Consider the following 22535-nt stretch of genomic DNA (forward strand, 5'->3'; position numbering starts at 1 on the left):
AAGGCCCACACGTCCACGCCGGTGTCCACCGCGAAGCCGTCGGCGCGGCCCGCCTGGCACACCTCGGGCGCCGTGTAGGGGATGGTGCCGCTGACCCGCTTCACGCGGCAGCCCACGCGGCGCGTCATGCCGAAGTCGGCCAGCTTCACGCGGCGGCACTCGCGGTCGAACAGCAGCACGTTCTCGGGCTTGATGTCGCGGTGCACCAGCTGCCGCCCGTGCATGAAGTCCAGTGCCAGGCCCAGCTGCTGCACGCAGCGCTTCACCGTGTCCTCGGGGAGCCCCACCTGCCGGCCCGGAGTGGGGTGGGGTTGGAGGGGGGAGCCGCGCTCCGGGACGGCTGCCCCACCTCCTCCCTGCAGCGGTCCCCGACCCCCCTCCCGTCCCTGGCGTCTCCTCCCGCCTATCAGTCCCCACTGCTGCCATTCCCCATCCCACGGGGGCCGGGGGCGAGGCGTACGCCTGTTCCCTCCCTGGTCCCCTCTTTTTCACCCCGCACCCTCTTCCCTGGTCCCTGCCCCAGAGGAGGGTCCTGAGCGCCCTCTCCTGCAGTCTCACCAACCCCTGCCCGATGCCATTGCGCCACCGCTTCCCTTATAGGGACCCAAGGCTCTGACAGGCCTTGCCACTCGCCCCCCTGGGCGTGGGCACAGACTCACCCCCTCCCCCCACCAAACGCAGAGTCCTCCTGGCACTCTCCCTCCACTCCAGGGCGCCTCCTCTGGGAAGCCACTGGTGGCCCCGCCGTCTCGTCTCCCCTCTTGTGTCCCCGTTGTCCCCAGATAGGTGCTGGACTTCATCCCGTCCCCCTGCCATTGCCCTGAGAGTGCCTGGCTCTGTCAGCCCCCCAGGGCAGGCGGGCCCTCTCCCATCCCTGGGCCACCACACCAAGTACCTGAGGAGGGATGATGTCGAACAGGTCTCCCGCGGGCGCATACTCTTGGGCGAAGACATAGCAGTCCTCTGTCTCAAAAACCACGTCAAAGACCTTGATGATGAAGGGGCTGGAGGAGAGGCTGTTGGTGATGCTCACCTCCCGCAGGAAGTTCTTCAGCTTCGTCTTGCTCTTGTTCACAAACTTTAGCGCCATTTTTGTGCCTGACGGGGAGGCATCCACAGCAGTGAAGGTCCCTGAGTTCCTGCGCCCGGTGCCCCCAGGCCTGCCTGTGCCCCCCTATCCCCACCCGGAGGCCGTGTGTGTCTGTCCTCATCCTACTGGTAGGAAACTGAGGCCCCGCGAAGGGAAAGGACTTCCTGGAGGGGAAAGGACTTGCCGGAGGCCATGCAGTGACTCAGGGGTCAGCCTGGGTCTCCTGCCCCAGCCTGTAGCTCTGTGAGGACCGTCTGCTCCTTCCTCCACGCTCTCCTTTCCTGTCTGACCTTCAACACTTCTTTCATCTGGTGGATCTTCCCCTGCCCCCCACCCCAGGACATACCCCCCTGAATCTCGGTCTTGTTCGTTGCCCTCTCCCCAGTGCCTACGACCCTATGGTGCATCATAGCTGCTCAATGAGTGTTTGTTAAATGGATGATAAAAAGGAATTCGACAGGGAGAGGTGAGTGCCTGCAAGGCCTATGTCCTCACCTTTGTCCTTGGGCGGCCATCTGCCCTGCAAGGCCTATGTCCCCACCTTTGTCCTTGGGCGGCCATCTGTACCCCGTGGGGGTGCAAAACTGTGTGTGGCACACGTGTCCACAGAGCACTCACGAATCGCAGGCCCTCCCCTCTGCACTTGCCATTCACAAGCCGCTCCTCCTAATGACCCTAGGAGGTGGGTGAGCCTGAATGCTACCCTATTTTACAGAGGAGGAACCTAGGCACAGAGAGGTTAAGCCACTTGTCCAAGGTCACACAGAGAGCAAGGGCAAAGCTCAGGGAACCCCATGTCCAGAGTTCCCCCAGCTGCTGTCAGCTGGCACAGAGCCCCCCACCCCCGGTGTGTGCAGCTGTGGGAACTCAGGAAGTCCCTGTCCCTGACTGGTTAGGAGGGTGCCGCTGTGAGCGTATGGTGTGGGGAAGGCATTGTGCTCCTGAGTGAGAAGTTTCTAGAGATGGGTCTCGTCCTGGCTTGGAGTGTCTCTAGCTGTATGACCTCAGCTGAGTGACTGGATCTCCAGGTTTCAATGTCTTCATCCGAGAAATGGACATGGCCATATGACCTCCCAGAGGCATCTCCCACCCCTCCTTAAACACAGTGCCCTGTTTCCAAGGACCCACTCTCAGCTCTGTCTGCTTCCCTGGGGTCAGCCCTGACTTCTCTCCTGAGCTCCAGATGTCCCCGGGTCAGCCCCTCAGCTGTCCCCAAGCACCCTACCCTCCAGCCTGGGCCCTGTACCCCCTCTCAGGTCTCCCTGGGAAGCTCAGGCTACATCTCTCTGCCTGGACCAGTCTCCCTGCTGACTTCCTGGCTCCTGAAGAGAGCACCTAGAGCCCCAGACAAGTCCCCAGCCCAGCCTTCAAAGCTGGCCACCCCGCAGATACTCACCTGTGCCCTTGTAGGCCACGAGATCGACCTTCCCGTAGGTGCCCTTGCCTAGCTCCCGGACAAGTTCGTAGTGCTTGGTCACATCACTGGCAGCCAGCGTGCGGAGGGTCAGTGCCTGCATGTCTTCAGTGAGGAGGGGCACGCCTGCACCCAACCCAGGGGCAGTCCCTGGCCCACAGCAGGGCAGGGAGCGGGGTGGTTCGGGCTCTGGGCAGCCCACGCTCATCTTCTCCCTGTTACGGGGGGAGGTGGCATGAAATGTGATGTCAAGCCACGGCCCTCTGGTCCACTGGCCTTCTTCCCCAGTACCTAGGGTCCCGGGATGCCAGGCTCAAAACGACCACAAGGGGGCGACAGGCACCTCTGCTGCATTCCCTTTTCCCCAAAGCTTCAGGCCAGACCTGAGCCCGCACTCTGGGGAGACACCCACAGTCCCCACTTGGGTACCACTGGCCTGTCTCGGGCTGTCATTCAAACATGGCATCAGACAAGGCACAGGTGTTTATGTCACACAAAGACCCTCCATATACCAAGTTCACACGGGTGCTCTTATTCATAGATATTGATCCGCACCTGCTGTTCCCCAGGGGCTTGCTGTTCAGAGCCGTGGGGACACCACACAACACAAACAGGTAAGAATCCCGCCCTCAGGGCGCCTAGGTGGCTCAGTCGGCTAAGCATCTGCCTTTGGCTCTGGTTGATCTCTGGGTCCTGGGATGGAGCCCTCCCCCAGACCAGGTCGGGCCCCCTGCTCAGCGGGGAGTCTGCTTCTCCCTCTGCCTCTCCCCACTCTGTATGCGCTCGCTCTCTCTCTCAAAAATGAATAAATAAAATCTTTTATATATATAAAAAGAGAATCCCACCCTCATGGGACTTACGTTCCAAGAGGGGTGATGGACAATACCCCATGAATTATATATGCTTCTAAAAGGTGATCTAGGCTTTTGAGAATGGAAGGCAGGGGGTGGGGAAGGTGAGGTCCGAGGGCAGGCTCACAGTATCCAATATTTCAGCCAAGTAGTCTCAGACAAAACTCTGGGAGGATGGTGTTGATATGGCCACACCCGTGGCAGCCTTCCACCCCTGCCCTGCCACAGACAACGCCCCCCCTGCTTATGTCCACACAGCTACAGGTGTAACCCTAGGGCCCCACCCAGTCCCACCCCACCCCCATTCCTAGACACAAGGCAGAGCGCCCATCCCGCCAAGCCCCAACCCTCCCCATCCACAGCCTGACTGACCCCTTTGGGATCCATGCAAACTGCACCCACCCGTCAGAGGTACTGAGTTTGTCCCCAGATGGTGCTGGGGGGCAGAGAGCTGCTGGGGGGAAGAGTCCAGGGCTGGGATGACAGCAAATGCCCATCTGGGCCTGCATTTCTTGTCTATCGGTGGGAGGGGGGCGGGTTGGGCTGGGGAGCCGGGCTTCCAGAGCAGGTGTGCTCGTGTCTGTGCGTGTATGGCAGGAGAGGCCCGTGAGGAATCCTCCAGAAGCCTCTGCCCTCACCTCACTCCCTCCTACCTCCAATCCCAGGTGACTCAGCCAGCACTCCCCCAGCCCCCACCCCTGCAAGCCAGCCCCAGGCTCTCAGAGAAGGCAGACTCTGAGCCAGCTGGCCTGGCTTTGGATCCAGCTCTGTCACCTGCTAGCTGGATGGCCTTGGGCAAGTACCTTCATCTTTCCTTGCCTTAGTTTTCCATCTATAAAAAGGAGAGAATAGTGCCTTCTCCCTATGGGCTTGTGACTTATTAAAGGACTTGGCGGTGGACTTCTCAGTGCCCGGTACACAGTGAGCCCTCTGTGAGTGCCAGGCGCCTGTGCTCTCTCAGTGGTGGGATCTGTGTTCCTTCTGGCTGGCCCAAGGAGGCTGTGAGCAGGGCGGGCACTTCAGGAGCCCTGCGTGCTCACTCTGGCCCAGCGGCTCCCCTTCTAGGCCCAAACCCTCGCCTCTCCTCCTCTGCCTTCCCCTTCCCTCTTGGCACGACCCAGCCTCCCACTTCACACGGAGAGGAGGAACATCAGGAGGGAACTTCCTGGCCTCCCACCCAGCCGCAAACGGAGCTCCATCTGCACGTCCTCCCGCTGGCTGGGGGAGCAGAGGGCCCTCCTCCCCTCCTCCGATTTGGCTCCTGCCCCTTCTGCTGCCTCAGGATCTTGCTCCCCCCACTCAGCCCCCTTCCCCTCCATTCATGAGCAAACCCTGTTGTACAGAACCTTCCCCCGCCACAGCCACTGCCTTGCCTTTCCGAATTCTTTCGGTCTGAATATATGCCAGGAGTCTGTCGGAAACGCCACGCGAATGCCCTCAGAGGGGTGCGTCTGTAGCCTGGCCTAGCTCATTTCCTAGATGCCCCCCCCAGCAGAGGGAGGGACGGTGCCAGGCCCACAGACGCGGTGTCCTGCTGCCCTGACCTCCACCACCCAACCGGGCTGCGGCACCTGTCACCACGGCTCAATGCAGTCCCAGCTCTAACGGACAGTACTGGGTCCCTCTCACTGCAGCCATCTACTAGGCGAAAGTGGCGGCCTCTGCCCACGATGGTCTTTCCTTGCTTTCAGTGCTGGAAGGGGTCAGCCGTCCCAACCTCTGCAGAATGCCCACACGCTCCCCAGGTGGGGAGGATTCCGAGCCAGGGAATGCAAGCGATCTGCTCTGATGTGACAAGGAGAGGGATGGCCCTTTCTGCGGAGACTGCAGGCCTCTCCCTCAGGGGTTCCGAGGAGTCCACACGCTCTTGGCCTTGAACTCTTCTCCCTGCCCACTGGGGAGAAACTGCTGGGCTGCTCTGCTGACCTACTTCTCCAGGACGTGGTGTGTGGCCTCCCCGAGGGCTGCCGCGCGGGGTTGGCCACGGGCGTGCATGCACATGCACACACACGTGTGCGATGCTCCCACCCCGGGCTGTGGCCCTGCCCGTCATTTTGGGTTGTTTCTGCATCCTCTGGAAGACTGACTGGCAGCTGCAAGTCGCTAGAAGCTCTTCTTACCTCTCTCCCCACCCCAAGAGAGGGTGGCTCTCTCTGCTGCTGCTTTGGCCTCAGAGCTGTACTGTGTAGGCACCAGTCTGGGTCAGGGGTGGGTTTGGGTCCCACATTTGCCCCCTGCAATCCAGGTCCAGCCTGCGTTTTGACCACCATCGTGCACTGCTGCTCTCTCTCCTCTCCTCTGCCGGTCCTGCTGCCCGCCTTGACCTCCCGCAGATCCATCTGCAATCTTCTGGATCTCTATCCTCAGGTCCCAATCCTCCAGGAAGCCTACCCTGCTGCCCCAGGTGCCGATTCCTGCCTTTGCTGAGCCCCAGGATTCACACAGGGTCTGTGTGTCTCTCTCTGAGAGTTCCTGTTGAAATGTTTTGGGGTGATCTCAACGTTGTCCCCTGTCTGTCCCCGTCAACAAGCCAAGAGGTCCCCGGGGGAAGGGGCTACATCTGACCCAACTTGCCCTCATCCCTTCCCTTAGTTCCTAGGGCCCGGCATTGGGGGTGTTCACCATTGACCCCTCCCTCCTTCACAACCTCCCTCTCTCTTCAGGCCTGTTCTCTGCAAGGCGTCAGCAGGCGACAGGGAACTAATCCACACAGCCGTCCCTGTCGCTGCGTCATGGCCCAGGTACACACTGCCTCTGACCCAGTTACCACACATGTGACTTAAGAGGCACAGTGGGGAGCGACAGAAACAGCACAGGCCTCGGGGCTCAGCAGGCTTGCCCTTGATCCTGCCGCGCGCCGCTTTTGAGTGGTGACCTTGAGCAAGTCATTTGTCTGGGCCTCGGGGACCACACCTTTACAACAGGGAGAATCCCAACTATGACAACAGCAGCAGCTAACACTGAAGTAGGGCCCTGCTCTGAGGACGGGCTCATCTTCACCATTTAGTGGGTAGGTGTTCTCATGACCCCTATTTTGGGAGAAGGAGAAGGAGGCAGAGAGCCCCGTATAGCCTGCCCAAGGTCAGAACGCTCACGTGGGGATTGGTTCCAAAGTTGGCCCTCTTAACCACAGTTTTCCCAAGCCAGAATGTTAGGGGAACGTCCCATCTGGATCCCTGGGTATCCAAGTGGGGAAACTGAGGCTCAGGGGAGAGCAAAGCCTGAGCCGAAGCTGCCTGTGCATCCACTGAACTCCTGCAGAAGCCAGCTGGGTGTCAGGCACTGGCCAGGCCCTTCCTGTGTTGTATTAACTCACTTAATCCCCACAGCGGGGAGGACAGAGCAACTTCTTTCAGGCAGGGCCTCGAGGCCAGAGAGGAAAGTAAGACATGGCTGCCTGCCGAGTGCTTGAGGGCACGTACAAGCGGGAACTTGATCTAAAACATTTTACCTTCATCCCCCTTGAAGGAGTGGCTGTGGACTTGGGTGACTGTGAACTTTCCAGCAGCAGATGGTGGAGGCCCCTGACTGCTTTCCCTCCCCCTCATCCTGTGTGGTTGACACTATGGTCCATGGTTCACACTCAAGATGACCTTGTTGTTCCGGGGGACCCCCCCCAAGCCTTGCACCTCGAGCGTGTGTCCTCACTGGCCCCGAGGAAGGCCCTCGGTTTCCCCTCTGTTGCTGAAGGCGGGTGGGTGTCACCCGGCCTTCCCCTCAGCACTTGTGGCTGTGACCCTGTGGGCTGGGTCTTCTGCCACATGCTGGGAGGGCTTCCCAAGCAAGAAGTAAGACCGAACCACCTACCACTTCCTGTTGGCAGGTGGCTTGAGCTGGGTGTCTCTCTTATATGCATAACCACCCAGTGCATTTGTACCTCCCTTCCCTAACACACACACACACACACACACACACACACACACAAAACACACAGTGCCAGGCTGGCAAAATTTCACTCGCTGAGTCCTTGTAAGTATCCCAAGAAGGCCAAGATGTCTCCCGTTTTTTAAACAAACAGCTTAACCTAGTACACACCATGAAATGTACCCATAGTAGGCACAATTCAAGGATTTTAGTAAATGTCCATTGCCACGATCAAGTGGTGCTTTCTACTTTATAGATGAAGCACAGAGGCCCAGGAGGTTGGCGATTTACTATGGTTTTGGCAAAGATAGCCGACTGTCCATCGGAACTTTGTGTTTCCTCTTTTATAACGCAGAGCTGTTCCAGGAGGGCTGCTGTCAGCAGGGAAGTCTATTTCCCGCCCACCTGGCAGCCAAGTGTGGCCACGTGACCAGCTTCCCCCTAGAATGGGAGCAGGAATGCTGACGGGCGGGGCCTCTTCAGAGTGGGCGGGGTTTCTTTCTTTTCTCTCCTCCCACAAGCGGGCCTGATACAAAGGCCTCCAGGTCGTAAGAGACAGTGGAGGGGCGCCTGGGTGGCTGAGTGAGTTAAGCCTGGGCCTTCAGCTCAGGTCATGATCCCCGGGTCCTGGGACTGAGCCCCAAATTGGCTCCCTGCTCAGCCGCGAGCCTGCTTCTCCCTCTTCCTGCCACTCCCCCTGCTTTCTCTCTCAAATAAATAAATAAGTCTTAAAACAAACAAACAAACAAACAAAAAGAAAGAGAGTGGAGCTAGGAGCTAGGAGCAGCCTGGGTGCCTGGCTGTGGGTAGTCTCTTGCCGATGAAGGTTACCCACTCTACATCTTATGGAACCTGGAAGTAAATGACCGTTGTTTAGGGCTCCTGAGATAGAGGGGTTTCTTTGTTACAGCAGCTAGCACTAGTCTAATCCAAGGATTATGTAGCCAGGAGGCCAAAGAGCTAGGATTTGAACCTCTGTGTGTCCAACTGCATGGAGGGGATGACCAGTCTGTAAAGATGGGGGGGCCTGCTCTTATTCCGTCTCATGGGAGAATAAGAATACTGGCAAACATTTACTGAATGTTTCCATATGCCAAGTGCTGGGCTAACCATGATGGATTAAATGATTTAACAAGCACAAGTCCGGGTGGTAGGTGCTACTCTGATGACCCCATCTTACAGAAAGGGGTACAGAGGAACTGATGGGCTAACCAGTCTGGATCTGAACTCAGGCTGTCAGGCTTCAGGTCCCATGCTCTTATGCACAGTGTCCTCTGAGGCTCCTAAAGGTAAACCCAAGCAGAGAGTCACAAAATGAGACAGTTCTCACGTCACGACAGGGAGGAAATGCGTTCTCAGTCGCTGGGGGTAGAGAAGCAGATACCTAGAAGTCCCTCTGTTGGGGAATCGGCAGTGGGGGGTTGAGGCTGGACCAAGTAGCATCAGCCAGGCCTTTCTTATTCTCATTCTGGAAATCTAAGATTCTCTGTCCCCATGCGCAGGTCCCCTCCCTCAGGTCACCGCACCCATGCTGTGCCCTTAGCGCAGGCAAACCCCAAGACTAGCCCTAACCAAGCCCTGGCCTGGAAGGAGTCCATCGAACAGATGATGGTTGCTGGCTGGGTCACTGCTCTGGGTTCATCTTATGAAAAGCCGTGTCACTAAAGCAGCCATAAAACAAAAGCATTGTTTCAGGTACTGAGTGGGGATGGGGGGCTGCTCCACTTTGCTTCTATGGAGAGTGAGGGGCTGGATCGTGATGCTCCCAGCCTACTTGGCTAAGCCGGCTTTAGATACCCTCAGCCCCCTTTCCTGCCTTCAAGCTTCTCCCTCTAAGGCCTCCTTATCCATGTCTGAAGACCACATCTGACCCACGCCTTGCCTTGCTCAGGCATTCAGCCTGTGGTGCTTTTTCCTGCTCAGCATGAACTTCCCTTTCTTCAGGGAATGGCCCCTCTCTCAGGCCACATGGCTCAGGAGAACTGTCTCCACCCAGGCTTCGGGGCAGGCTGGATACAGCTGGGCTGGCCAGCAGGTTCAGAGACCTGTGACCAAAGCTGACTCCCTGGGATCTAGAACTACGACTTGGGCTTCAGCCATCGGGAAAGATACGCCTCCCAGTCCCTGGGATGCAACGCTGGTGGGCAAAGTCTGGAGCTGCTGGGGGCTGGCTTTGCCACCGTGCAGGGAGAGCCTGCCTGAGAGTGAAACATCAGAGAAGAAAAGCAGAGCTGTAAGGTGGAGGGATTTCTGGTAACTCTGGGCACCTGGATCCAGGCAGGACTGAAAGCAATTATACTCCTGACCATTTGTTTCATGCATCGATACATTTTCCTTTTTGGCTTAAGCTACTCTAAGTTGAGTTTATGTAACTTGCAACCTAAAGATTCCAGAAAAGTATGTCTATTCAGGCCTGGGCACTGTGCCGGGTGCTGGCATGGGGCGAGTGGGTTAGAGCAATGCATCAGGTAGAAGATATGAACCTACGAACTAGGAAGGCAGACAAAGTAAGGACTCAGATAACCAGAAGTCCAGAAATGCCATGTCAGTGCTCCAGCATTTCCAAGGAGGGCACGACAGAGGGGATCGTTGGGCTTCCTGGAGGAAGTGACATACAGATGGGCTTTGAAGGGGATTGACAATCCAGCAAGAAACCCAAGAGGTCCTCGAAAGCAACCCTCATGCCTTAATCACCTTGGTAGTCCTAGGGCTTAGCCAGGGTGTGACAAATGCTGGGTAAATAATTCTTTACGTGTTCGGTGAGTTGTAACTTTTTATGACTTGGTTCTCTTGAACAGGCCCCTGCAGGCACATAGTTAATTTCCCAGGGGCTTGTGTGAGGTAACATTTGCCCACAGAAAGCCAGTGGCTGGGCTGGGCTGGAGGCCAGGGCCTCTGCACAGTGGGGCGTGCTCCGCCTGTCACAGCCCAGCCACAGCACAGCAGAGGGGGGCGCGGCTGGGTGTGCCACTGGTGGGGACCGAGAGGCCACAGGTGCTGTGAGAGAGGAAAGTGACAGAACTGCTAACACTAAGGACCCCCGAGGTGTGCCAAGGGCCTCAGAGAAATTAACTTATCTAAGCCTTGCAACACCCTGTGACATGGGGACTGTTATTTACCCCAACTTACAGATGAGGAAACTGAGGCCCAGAGCAGTCATGTCCCTTGACCAAGATCATCCCATAAATGGCAGAGCTGGGATTCAAACCCAGGCATTATCACTCCAGTGTCCAAAAGCCTGGCCACTCTGTTTCATTGTTCCTAAATCGGTATCGTGCCAGTTACCACTCATTTTCTCAACATGTCAATGCTACACATTGGGGCTGTCATCTTCATGGCACGCCTGTGTAACAGAGAAGGACGCAGAGGCCTAGAGGGGTTCAGCAGCCTGCTCCAGGCCACTCAGCCAGTAAAGGGCAGAGACAAGGACTGAACCCCAAACTTCCTTCCTCAACTCTTCTCTACTCTTGGTCTCTGCCCCCCACTATCTTCAGCACCACAGGTGAGGACAGCACCCAGGCAGCCCCACGCAACTGTGCAAGGCCAGGAAAGGCCAGAGGAGGGGAGGCAGCCCGGATGGGGATGGAGGGAGGGACCACTGCAGAACTGGAACCCAGGCCCCCCCTTCCCTGGGGCCGCTGGAAAGGTAGGACCGGATACACTGCCATTTATTTAACCAAACCCCTACTGGGTCATGTCCAACTTTTTGCTACTTTAAACAAGAGTTGCCTTGTACCTAAGTCATTTTGTAGTATGGGGATGTGTCTGTATGCTCAGCTCTAGAAATGGGTGGCCAGCGTAAAGGGTGAATGAGTTCCGAATTTCTATAGAATGTTCGGTGTCCCCCAGAGGGCCGTGCCACTGGCCCTCCCCCAGCCATGTAGGAGACAGCGGCTTCTTGGTGGGGCACAGCGGCTGCCCCCAGCTCCCTCGCCCTCTCTGGGCCTCTGTCTCACTTGCTTTAGTATCCTACTTTGAAATGGGAGGGAGGTGCAGGGGAATAAGAATAGGTTTCTCACGTGCATGTATTTGCATGAAGGAGCTCCGGAATCCACAACAGACATTAATAAATGTACTGGACCTTCTCAGCCCTCACTCCCGCTGGTCTGAGCCATCCCGGTCACACGGGTACAGTGGTAACTTCCTACCTAGCACCCCCCACCCACCACAGCCCACTCGGGGCACACTCTGCCCAGCTCAGCACCCACCATCAGTTCCCATTTCATCCAAAGTCCTTACAGGAGCCCTCAATTTACCCCTCTGAACTGTCTCCTCCCTCCCCTGCTCCAGACATGCTGCTCTCCCTGCTGTTCCCCAAACATGCCAGCTCCTGGCCTGGGGGCTGTTCTCTCTGCTCTTAGACGGCCACATGGCTCCTTTCCTCCAAGTTCTGCTCAAACGACACCTTCTCAACTAGGGTTCCTCTACCGCACTCCCCTTATCCTGCCCTAGTGTCCCCAAGTAAACGGTATCCTTCTAACGTATTATATAATTTACTGCCTGGTGAGATCTACCGTGACCCTCTCTCTTCGCCACTAGAACTTCAGCGCTAGGAGGGCAGGGATGCTGGTTTTGTTTCCTGCGGATCCCCCAGCAGCTAGGACAGTGCCTGCCCGTCACAGGGACTTCATCACTATTTGGTGAATGAATGGATGCATGAAACAGTCTCTGGGGAGAGGAGTGGGAACTGAGTAAACGAAGGCAGGGCAGGAATGGAACTTTTCACTAGGTAAGATCCTTTTAGGTCTAGGCGGTAAAAGTAAGTGTGGCTGATGGTCCAGGTGAAGCCAAAGGGAAAATGCAAGGGGATGTCATCCCCATTCACCCAGGCTCCACAGCCCAGGGCTGGAATCCCCTTCCAAGGGCCAGAGGAGGAGTGGCCCAGCTTGGTTGCCCTGGATTCCCACAGTGGGTCAGCCCATGCTCAGGAAGGTGGGGGCCCCTGGGAGCTCCTTGACATCCCACCTTGAGCAGAGCCCTCTTTATGTCCCTACTGTGGGGGTCGCAGTCTGGCTCTCTGTTGCTTGCCATCTTCCCCAGAGGGGGTCCTTGACCCTCATTTGTTTACCCCGGTGCAGAAATGTGTTCACATGGGGGTTCTCCTATCCGCTGCCAGGGAGTCGGGGCACCCAGAGGCTGGCCCTCTGGCCCCAGGAAGGCTGTGAGGTGTTTGGCAGAGCACTGGCCCCTGCTGCTGGTCCCAAGGGAGCTCCTGGCAGCCCCCTGCCTTCCCTTCTCTTCAGTTTCCCAGTCTATCCAACGAACTATTTAGTGGTTCTTAACTCTTCACGGGTCACAGAAGGCTGTGTGAAAAGTCCCCAGTCACCCATGCACACTTTTACACGAAACATCGTGGGGCCAGGGCTCCAGAGAGCCCTCAAGCGGCTCCAGGTAAGGCCTCTCCCTCCCCTTGGTCCTTCAACATGAATAGAGACTCCAGCAAACATTCCACGGCCTTCCCTTTTCAAAAGGAGGAGAACAGTATTCTCCCACCACTTCCTTGCTTCCCGTCTTGGTGCAAATTCCAGCTCCACCCCTCTTACTGTGTGACCTTGGACAGGCTGTACCACTTGTCTGAGCCTCAGTTTGCCTATCAGTGAAAGGGGGCTGACAACGTCCGTCTAACGTGGCGGGCCTCAGTAAGAGTGAAACCGGCATTGGCTGGACAGAGGGGCCTGGGACCATGGGTCTATCGTGGATTCGCTGCGACCCAGCACCGTCTGCCTGAACCTTGGTTTTCTATGCTGGAAATGGGGGCTGTCTGGGCTCGGTTGAATCTCAGCCCCCGAAACTGCGTGAGCCAGAAGGGACTTAGGAGACCATCTGACCCGGCTCCCACGTTTCCCAGGTGGGAAGACTGAGAGCAAGATGGAGCAGTCGAAACTGCAAACAACCTCCTTGCCACTGCCCTTCCCGCTAGGGGCAGCCTGGGGTTCCCCTTGCTGCGAGGCTCTGCCTCAGCCTCCCCTCCAGCTGGCGCAGTCTGCCCTTTCCCTGGGGCACATCCTTGGTGGTTATTAATAGTCTGTGATGCTATTCGCCTGCAGCTGGTGCCCAGAGCTGGAACGGGCTCTCCCTCTTCTCGCCCTTCCAGCCAGACCCTGTGGGGGAAGGAGCGGTCCCGGGCCTCACCGCTCCCCACCTGCCTCCCCAAGTGCCTGTGGCAGCCCCTGCAGGTGTGGGAGGAGGCAGGGGCCTTGCTGCCTGGGTGAGGGGGGCGGCCCCGCACCGAGGTGGATCAACAGGAGCGGAGGGCTGAGAGCACAGAGGGGGCCTGCCGCTCGCTGACCGGCTGAGGGGTTGCGGCTGGGTGTCCACCAGGGGACAGGTGGCAACCATTGGAGAGACAGCTGGGTGAGCCAGAGGCTCTCTGAAGAAATGAACCCTTCCCTGGCTACAGCCCTTGCCTCTTCCTGAGCCCCTACAGAGCAGGGAATGAGGACGGAGAGCCGAGCTCGGGAGACTGGAGGCCACATTCAGGCATTCCTGGGTAATTTCTAGCCACGAAGCCCTGCGTAAGTCACTTACACTCTCTGGGCCTCCATTCCTCATCAGTAAAATGGGGATAATAAGGTACAGGTTAGAAGGTTATTAATAATAGTTAACATTTATGAACCATGTAAAGTATTAAGTCCTTTATGTATATATAGAGACCGGTTTAAGCTTCACGAGCGTCTTTGGAGAACCTATTATTATTCCTATTATGTCCCTTAAAGCTCAGGAAATGGAAACAGAGAACGAAAGATTAGCTGACATGCTTGGTGTCACATGGCTAAGAAGTAAGTGGCTTAGAGCTATCTGGGCCCCACAACGTTCAGTAAATGTTTGTGGAGCACTGTTCTCGGATCTGGAATACATTCACAAACCAAGCAAACGGACCTGCCCTCAAGGAGCTTCTTGCCTAGTTAGGAGGCAATCAGGAAGGTAGCTAAGAGATGTGGGTCAGAAAGTACAGAGTCCTAGAGGGGAAGACAAAGCAGGGAGAGGTGAGGAAATGTTGGGGATGAGGGGCGAGAGCATGGACGGGTGGTGGTCAGGAAAGGCCCCAAGGTGGTGGGAGAGCTTTTGTGGCAGAGGCTGCTGGAACAGTGAGGAGGCCATCATGGGTGCAGAGTAGTGGCTGGGGGCAAGGGGCAGAAGGTGTGGGGAGAAGTGAGGAGGGAGCGGCAGCATGCAGGGCCTCGGAAGCCACGGCAAGAACCTGGCCTTCACCTGGTGACATGCCCTCCAAACGCCTGGCCTGAGCAAACCCTTCCTGAAACCAACATGTGTGCCAGACTCTGGGAGGTGAAGAGACAGCATAAACCATAGCTCATCTTTAAGAGACTTGGAGGTCAGCCCCCTGTAGCAACTCCACCACCGCCCCAGGCGTGTGGCTAAAGAAGAAGGGGTGAGGGAAGACTTAAAAGCTTCTGGAAAAGTTCCGGGGGCCTGCAGATTACTCCGTGTTGCAGTGCTCGCCTGTCATGGTCCCATGTGAGCAGAGGTGTAGGAGCAGGAAAGCTGGGTGGTAACGTCCAGAACTGCAGGCAGAACCCAGGTTAGGTCCTGTTGGGCACTTCTGGCTGGCCTTGCCCTTTGAACTGTGGGTGAATGGTGGAAAAGTAGGCAGGATGTTCTCTGAATCCTGGATATGACAGCTCGAGTAAAGACCTTCACCTCTGAGTCTCCACTTTTTTACCTGTAAAAGTGGGGCTACCATTCCCTTTCTGCTCAGGACTTGCGGGGACTAACATTAACACGAAACCTTTAGTGGGGTACTCACTGCCATTCACTTTACAAATATTCATTCACTTAATCCTCACAATGACCCTCCAAGGTAGGTACAAGCACCATCCCTTTTCGTAGATGAGAGATCTGAGGCACAGAGAGGTTAAGCACCTTACACAAAGTCACACAGCAGGGTCTAGAGGTCATGCTTTTTGCTACTAAAATATGTTAATTGGGGACCTCACTGCCCCTTCTGGAGACAGTTGAGGGGGTGGTCAGGGCCAGCAGATATCTGAGCTCTCAGGATGGGAAGATCTCCCGGCAGGGCAGTGGGCTTCAGCTAGGGAAGGGGAAGCCATCCCATGATGGTGGGGGGGTGAGGGGAGCGGTCAGGCAGACTCAGGGGAGCTACCCTGGAGTGGGGATTTGTGCAGCCTCTCTGGGGCCTGACCAGGAGGATGAGGAGGCTCTGTCCCGTCCAGCCCCCACCGAGGTCCCTCAGGGCCACCCCAACAACCAGAGGCAGTTGGAACATTCTGTGGCTAAAGTCGCAGGGAAGGAGAGCTGGTGCAGTGGGGGAATCACTGTGGCTTCCTCCCTCTGGGACCAGCTCATTTGCATACCCCGCAGGGTGTGGCAGAAGTGACAGCAGACGCTGAAGTAGTGGCACAGCTGACAGGCTTCACTTGTAACAGGCTCATGTAGTCCTCACCATAACTTGAGAATGAAGGAGCTATGATCGCCCCATACCACATCAGAAGAAACTGAGGCACAGGACAGCTGCCTTGTCCAAGGTCACATAGCCAGGGAACGGTACAGGGCGGATTTGAACCCAGGGAGTTCCATGCCAGTTCCACTTTGGTGGCTCCCAGGGGTGGGCAGTGAGAATCCTCCCTCTGGGCTCACGCAGGGCTGTTCTCAGCACTAAGTGAGAAGGGAGAGCCCCAGGGTCCGGCATGGAGCACTTGACATTGGAGAACGTTCCACAGCTTCCACCCAACCCCGATATTCCCCAGTTCCCCAAGTGGGGGCTGAGTTGGGAATCCAGACCTGTTCTCTCTCTGGACTGTGGCCCAGCTATGGCAGGGAGTGAGGAGGGGCTCTGACTGGAGCCTTCAGCCCTATTGCTGTGGCTTTCTGTGGCCAGAAAGGGGGTCCAGGGAGCAGGGGAGGGAGTGGGTGGTTTGGGTAAGACTCAAAATTTGTTGGAGATGCTGGTCCTGACTCTGGCCTGATGCCCAGCCACCTGGGGCAGAAAGCCTTGGGAACTCGCTCAGCAGACAGAGGCAGGTGCCTCACCTAGAAAGCAGAGGTGGGCAGAAGGAGGGCCTCAACTACAGAACAATGGCTAAGCTGCCTTAGATCCCACCCCAAGAGCCACAGCGCAAGGTTCTGGAAGGGCCTTCTCAGGCTAGAACCCCATGCCAAGGGTTGGGAGGGCCCCCCCCCCGCGCACCCCCCCCCCCCCCCCCCCCCCCCCCCCTCGGCAGGGTCACGCTTCACGCTCTTAAGCACCACACAGTACGGGCCCTCAGACACTCTCTTCCCCTTTTGTGGGGACAGCAGAAGCCGTGTGGGCTCCAAGGACCGGCTGTGGGGACACCGGCGTGGCGTTACCACTAAGGCGCAGTCATCCACTTGCCAATTTCCCTTTTAAAAAGAGCACTTTTCACATGCCAGACCCTTTCCTAAGCCCTCTTAACGCTGTAGCTCACTTAACCCCCCGATGACCTTGAGGTAGGTATTATCTTTGTTTTCCACAGAAGTAAACTGAAGCACATGGAGGGTAAGTAACAGACTCAAGGTCACAAGCAGCTAAGTGGGAAACCCACAGAGTCCAGAGCCTGTGATCTCCAGCAGGGTGCTCTGCGATCTCCCTTGACCTGGGGCTGCTATGGATCTTTATCCAGGAAGATGGCACACTCCCTTCCAGGGCCATGCCCTGTGGCTGGGGCCCAGTGCTGGCCCCTGGCCCCCAGCCCAGCTGCTTGGCAACACCCGTTGGTTCATGAATGTTTAGGGAATGTCAATAATTTTGAGTGACTTCTGTGTCTAGGCCCCTGTCTCTCCTGCCTGACCAAAACTTAAGAGCAGCTTGAACTCAGTCCTAGAAAGTTAGAGCAAGGAGGAAGCTTATAGTGAGAGAACCTCAAGTCCAATTCCTTTCTGGACACATGGGTAAACTGAGGCCCAGACAGCAGCCCTCCCCCAAGAGTCCTCAGCAATGCCTGGGCCTAGGGCCTCGGACTTTTGCTCCTGAGCAAGTGGGACAATTAAAAACAAGTTTTTGGTGGTTGCCTCCTTCTAGCACAATGAGGGGTCACAGGATGGAGCCCAGAGTAAAAGTGGGGCCAGGCTGGGATGCTCTGGCTTCAGGGATTCGGGTTCACCTCCCCACTTAGCCCCAGAGGGACACTGCTCTGTGCTGTCCTAACTTGGCCATGGTGGAGGCAAGGAACACCCATGTGTGCAAAACACACACAGATGGAGGTCACGCTCTGGGCAAACATTTTCTGGTCTCCGCCCTGGGCTTGCAAAGCCAGATGCCTATAGGAGGGGCTGGCAGGTCCCGTAAAGGAGTGAGCAGGCCAGGGGAGGCCCCCGGTGAGCTGGAGGGCAGGTGCCCTAAAGAAGGTGGTGATTCTTTGGCCCTGGCCTGGGAAGGCCACGTCTGATTCTTCAAGAGGATCCAAAAATCAGAACTCGTCTATGAAATCGTATGTTGTTTTCCAACACTGGCAACAAATGCAAACACGAGAAAAACACTGTTTGGATCACCAGAACGCATCTGGAAGCTGTATTTTACCGCAGGTGCCGTACCAAGCGCCGGCCTCTAGTATGGACAAAGCTGTTGTGTAGACAAGTCAGACCTGGTTCCATCTCCTGGGGCCCAGGGTCTAGATGTGGAGACAACGTCTCCCAGCACCTGAGGATGCGTCCTGCAGTCTCCAAGCTGCCAGCCATCAACCAGTCCAACTCAGCTCTGCACTCTGGGTCAGGCCAGTTCAGGTCAAACGGGGAGGTCGAGGCAGAAGGCTGCTTCTGAGCCATCCTATGGTGGGGCCTCTCAAGTTGAGGCACCAGCCCCAAAGGAGGGAGAGAGTCAGAGGACACAGAGGAGAGGAGCCAGAAGTAGAAGATGGTGAGTGAGAAGCGAGAGCTGATGCCACAAAAGGCTCGGACTTGTGCTGAATTCCAGACTTAGGGGAAGCCACTGCAGGTTAATGAGGAGGGGAGATCTACTCTCTGTCCCCTTCTGGCCTTTTGATGATTTTCCCTAGTCATAGTGACTCCAATCTCTGCAGTTTGGCCTCTCACTCCACACCCTTGCCTGTGGGTCATATGATAAGGCCCTGGGCTCCACTGAAAATGAACTCCTTCACAGAGGGAGAAGACACACCTGGGTGCTCCCCGTGGCACAACTGTGATCTATCTCTACACTGCAGAGTGAGTGGCTTACTCTCTGTCATTATCTCTGGGAGATGCCACACGCTTGTCCAAGGTCACCGAGTCTTCAGAGCAGCGGGCTTCCCTATAGCTTGGGCTGATGGCACCTGCCTCAACTGTCCTTGAATTTGCAGGAGGGACTGCCAGAGGTCTGGCCTGCAGCACCCCAAACCTCTTCTCCTGCTGGTCACCTCCTCTCTCTTGGGTCAATGCTAGCAGCAGGTGTGGTAGGGGCACTTGGTATTGAGAATGGGGGAGAAGAGGGATCAGGCACCCAGGCTCAGGGCCCCCAAGTCTGTAGCAGGAGGGTGATCAGGGGTTGCAAGTGTGGGGTCAGGACTGGTCAGCTAGACCTGACCAGTAGGACCAGGCCTACCTCCACTGGCCCAACCTCGAGTGGCCTGAGAGCAGCCCAGGGTCTCCTGACCCGGAGAGATCAGGAAAGAGAATCAGGATGAAGTGGGGGAGAAAGCCCTTGAGTCCACAGCCTGGCACCTCACAGACACTAGCTAAAGGTTTGTTGAGTAAATAAATGAACAAAGGAACTCCCAGTGGGGCTACCTGTACCAAGTCCTGCCTTCCCCAGCATCACCGCTTGCCTATGGAGGGCTCAGAGAGAAGAGACTGGGGGAACCCCAGCGGCCCGGAGTGTTCCCTCAGCAAGGTCCAGACCTTTCTCGGGACCTCTGATCCAGAATTTCAGGGTATAACATCCCCTGGGCCTCTCCTCTTCGCATGAGCTGTGAGGCCTGGGGATCAGGACCTCCCTGAGGGCCGGGCTGGGTTACTGCTGTGTATAGACTGGAAAGCTAAAGCAAGGACCTAGAATGGTCCTTTGGTTGTCCAGGATACACAGATCCAACCTGAGGTTTGGCCCTGGGAATTATGGAGGTCAGGAGAAGGGAAGGTCTTGGGCTTGCTGGCCATGGGGCACATGGGGACAGAAAGGTGCTCTGACCTGAAATGGCTTCTTCGTCCAGACTACCTCTCTTCCCCAGAAACCACTGCCTCACTTTGGAAAGAGCTTGCCCTCTCCTGCAAAACATACAAAGTATGACTTGGGGGAACCCCCTCCTTGTGGCCTGGGTGGGGGGCAATGGAATCACAGAGAAAATACAGGATTCCCACCCATTCTCTCAAACACACCCCTTCCCTGCCCTCTCACAGACAAAGACACACACCCCAAACCCCGGCCCTCACCCTAGGGCCACAGCCACAGGCCCCCTCACCTGTGGACATCCCCAAATCTTCCCTTCCCAGGGGGGACTTCACTTGAGAACTCAGCCTGCTCTTGGTGGGGGGGGGGGTATGTATACTCCAAGGACCCAGAGTCCAACAGCTTCTGGCTCTCAGTTTTCAGAAGGGCGGGGGGGACTCTCCACCGTCTTCCTTCCCTCTCCATGGCACAAGGGGCTCTACCACTACTCCCCCCTGGGAACCGGGAGCAGCGCCCAAACCCCAGGGCTAGGGTGTGAGGTGGGGGAAGGGAGAGGAGGAGGGGGCGGCTCCTCCGAGCGAGACACAAAGAGACGTCCTTCAGCCTCGGCTCCATGGCGACGCTGGGGAGGGGGCAGTGTGCACCCAGTACTTCCTTCCCCACCTGCAGGGTTAGGGACCTCGGCGGCCACTCACCTGGGCCTGGCTTACCTGGGCTGGGGCCGCGGGGACGCCGCGGCAGGGGGCCTGGGCGCCGTGTCGGTTTCCGTCAGCCCGGCCCGGGGGGGCTCAGGGCGCCACAACCATAGGCTGGGATGCGAAGGGCGCCGCGAGGGGCTCAGTCGCCCGAGTCCTGGAGCTTTGAGGGGGGCCCCGAGGCCTCTTGCTGGTGAGGGATAGCTCTCGCGCTGTCCTCAGTTCCCTAGATTTGCGGTTCTTGTGTACCGGAATTGGGGGGTGTAGGAACCCCCTGATCTAGGGGCGTTCTGAGTGGGTCTTCGTGTCTTGAGGTGTGGAGTTGTAACGACCAGGTTCTTGACCGGGGGGGGGGTGTCCCAGCAATCCCGGACGGGGGGGGCACTGCGTTCTAGGTCTTGGGGGGGCCAGATCGAAGAGGGGGAGTCTTAGCCGTACCGTAGGGAGGTCACTCTCTTCTCAATACCGAGGAAGTCTCCGCTTTCCCCAGCTGGGGAGTCGCTTTCTGTTGGATCTGGAGGGGTCTCTCGCTTTCTTGGGGGTCTCTGGGTCCTGGATGTGGTGGGGGGGGATCCCCGCGCTCCCCGGCTGCGGGGGCTTGCTGAGTCCCGGCCACCGGCAGGAACTGGGAGGTAGCCCCTCAGCCGCTGGGGGGCTCCGTTGCCACCGCTACGAGCAGCCCGGCCCTGCGGTCCCGGACCCCGGCCTGGTCCGGGCTCTGGCTGCGGCTCCCGCTTGCGATCCGCCCGGTGCTCGGGCCCCGGCCCCGGCGCCCGCCCGGGCAGCGCTCCATCGCTGCATCGCGGCTCCGCCCTCTGGCCCGCGCGCACCTGCCCGCCTGGCCCGCGGCTCCGCCCTCCGGCTCGCGCGCCGCCGCCCGCCCCTTTGTCCGCCCCGCTTGGCGCGCGCTCTCGCGCACGCGCACTCCCCTCGGCGCGCGCTCGCCCTCCCGCCGCGCCCTCCCGCCGCGCGCCGCGGGGCGCAGATTCTCTCCTCGCCGGAGGAGCGGCGCGCAGCGCCCCCACCCCGCCTTCCGGCCGCGCAGGGTCCTAGCGCCCGTGGGTTCCCGCTCCATCTTCCCACCCCCGTCTTTTCTAGGTCAGAGCCCACAAGGGGGCTAGAACGAGGTTAGAGAGGACTTGGGGGAGTCTGAGAGGGTCACCTGCTCCAGCTTCCTGGCCCCTGCGGGACCAGACTGCCCCAGACTGTCCCAGTCTGTTCTTGTGGGGCGGAGCATGTGTCTGTTTCAGGGAGGGAAACAGCCTAGCTCTGTAATCGCGTGTGTGCGTTCATTCATTCGTCAGTATGTCCTATCTGTCCGCCCATCCATCCATCCATCCATTCTCTTTTGAGCAAGACTTCGGAAAACTACCAGTCTACTCAGGGAAGAGGTCGTGAACTGGGGCCTTGGGGGTTCTATCCAGTCCAGGTCGTGTTTGGGACCCCCTCTGTGAACAGTCAGTGACTAATCTGGGAGGCAGCTGATATGCACAGTGCTGACCAGAGAGAAGAGAGGAAAGGGGATTCCAAACGGAGGGAGAAGTGTGCAGAGGCACTACCGGGGTGTGAGGAAGGAGCATTGTCTGATGCTGGTGTTTGGGGGCTCAGAAGGAAGAGGGTGGAGCTGAGATAGGGACTGCTCATGCTCCCAGGCCTTATTCGCTTTTCTTCTCAGATTCATCCATGCAACCCCAGACACACTGTTTCATTAATGAAAAAGCCCCCAACACATCCTGCACCTTCCCTGTTTCTTCCCTTTGTTCAGACTGTTTTCTCCACCCAGCATACTCCTCACAGCCACCCTGACTGTGTCTAGATCTTTAGAACAAGGGATGGCAGACTCGAAGATCTATGGATCACATAAATTAGTGACTGGGATCAGGTATCAGATGATGGGAAGTGGTGAGATGCGGCAAACTGGAGCATCGTGGACCTGTAGGGACAGATGATCTTCCAAGAGAAGCAGGGAATCCATATTCGGACATAGCGCCTTCCAATTCTCTGGTATTCGAAACCAATCCCCAAGTTTGGAAATAGTGAATGGGCCAAATGAAATGTGTTTTGGGGCCAAATCTAGACCATGGGCCATCATTTTGCAAATTCTGCTTCTGCGAGTGTTGCCTAAGTTCCCTGCTTTTCTCCTTCCTGCTTCTGTCTAGACGCTTTTGTTCTAGAATCCAAGTACTGGAGGACCATCAGCTCTGTAAAGCACTATGTGGGTTGGGTTGCTTCTCTCCATAATATGGCCAAGGATGTCCTGTTACTTCCAGGGCAAGCAATCTAACTTCCCTATCCTGGTGTTCAGACCCCGGAGCCTTTGGGGCCTCTACATTTCCCTAATGAGGTCCCCTCTGCTCCATTAAGCCTTGACCTTAGCCAGTGTTCCTGGAATATGTGCTTTCTCAGATTTTCATGCCTTCTACCCTTGGTTTTCTTTGCACAGAATGTCTTTCTCCTCTTCTTTGTTCTCCACTCAAATTATCCCCACCCTCCCCAGGTTTCTTTTCTTTGTCTGCCTTTCCTCTCT

General features: G+C 57.2%; 1 protein-coding gene across 1 annotated transcript in view; it reads right to left on the reverse strand.

Moving 5' to 3' along the window:
- The window catches only part of SBK1 (SH3 domain binding kinase 1), a 21486-nt gene extending 620 nt beyond the window's left edge, over nucleotides 1–20866 (reverse strand). Inside the window, 4 exon segments of the mRNA XM_032842568.1 lie at nucleotides 1–287; nucleotides 896–1098; nucleotides 2487–2719; nucleotides 20024–20866. The exon segment at nucleotides 1–287 is cut by the window's left edge and continues 382 nt beyond it. Of these exon segments, the coding sequence (XP_032698459.1) occupies nucleotides 1–287; nucleotides 896–1098; nucleotides 2487–2712 (716 nt within the window). The 5' untranslated portion in view covers nucleotides 2713–2719; nucleotides 20024–20866.
- Between the last annotated feature and the right edge of the window lie 1669 nt (nucleotides 20867–22535).

This window comes from Lontra canadensis, unplaced genomic scaffold, assembly GCF_010015895.1.
Source record: "Lontra canadensis isolate GAN:19392208 unplaced genomic scaffold, GSC_riverotter_1.0 scaffold132, whole genome shotgun sequence".
NCBI lineage: Eukaryota > Metazoa > Chordata > Mammalia > Carnivora > Mustelidae > Lontra > Lontra canadensis.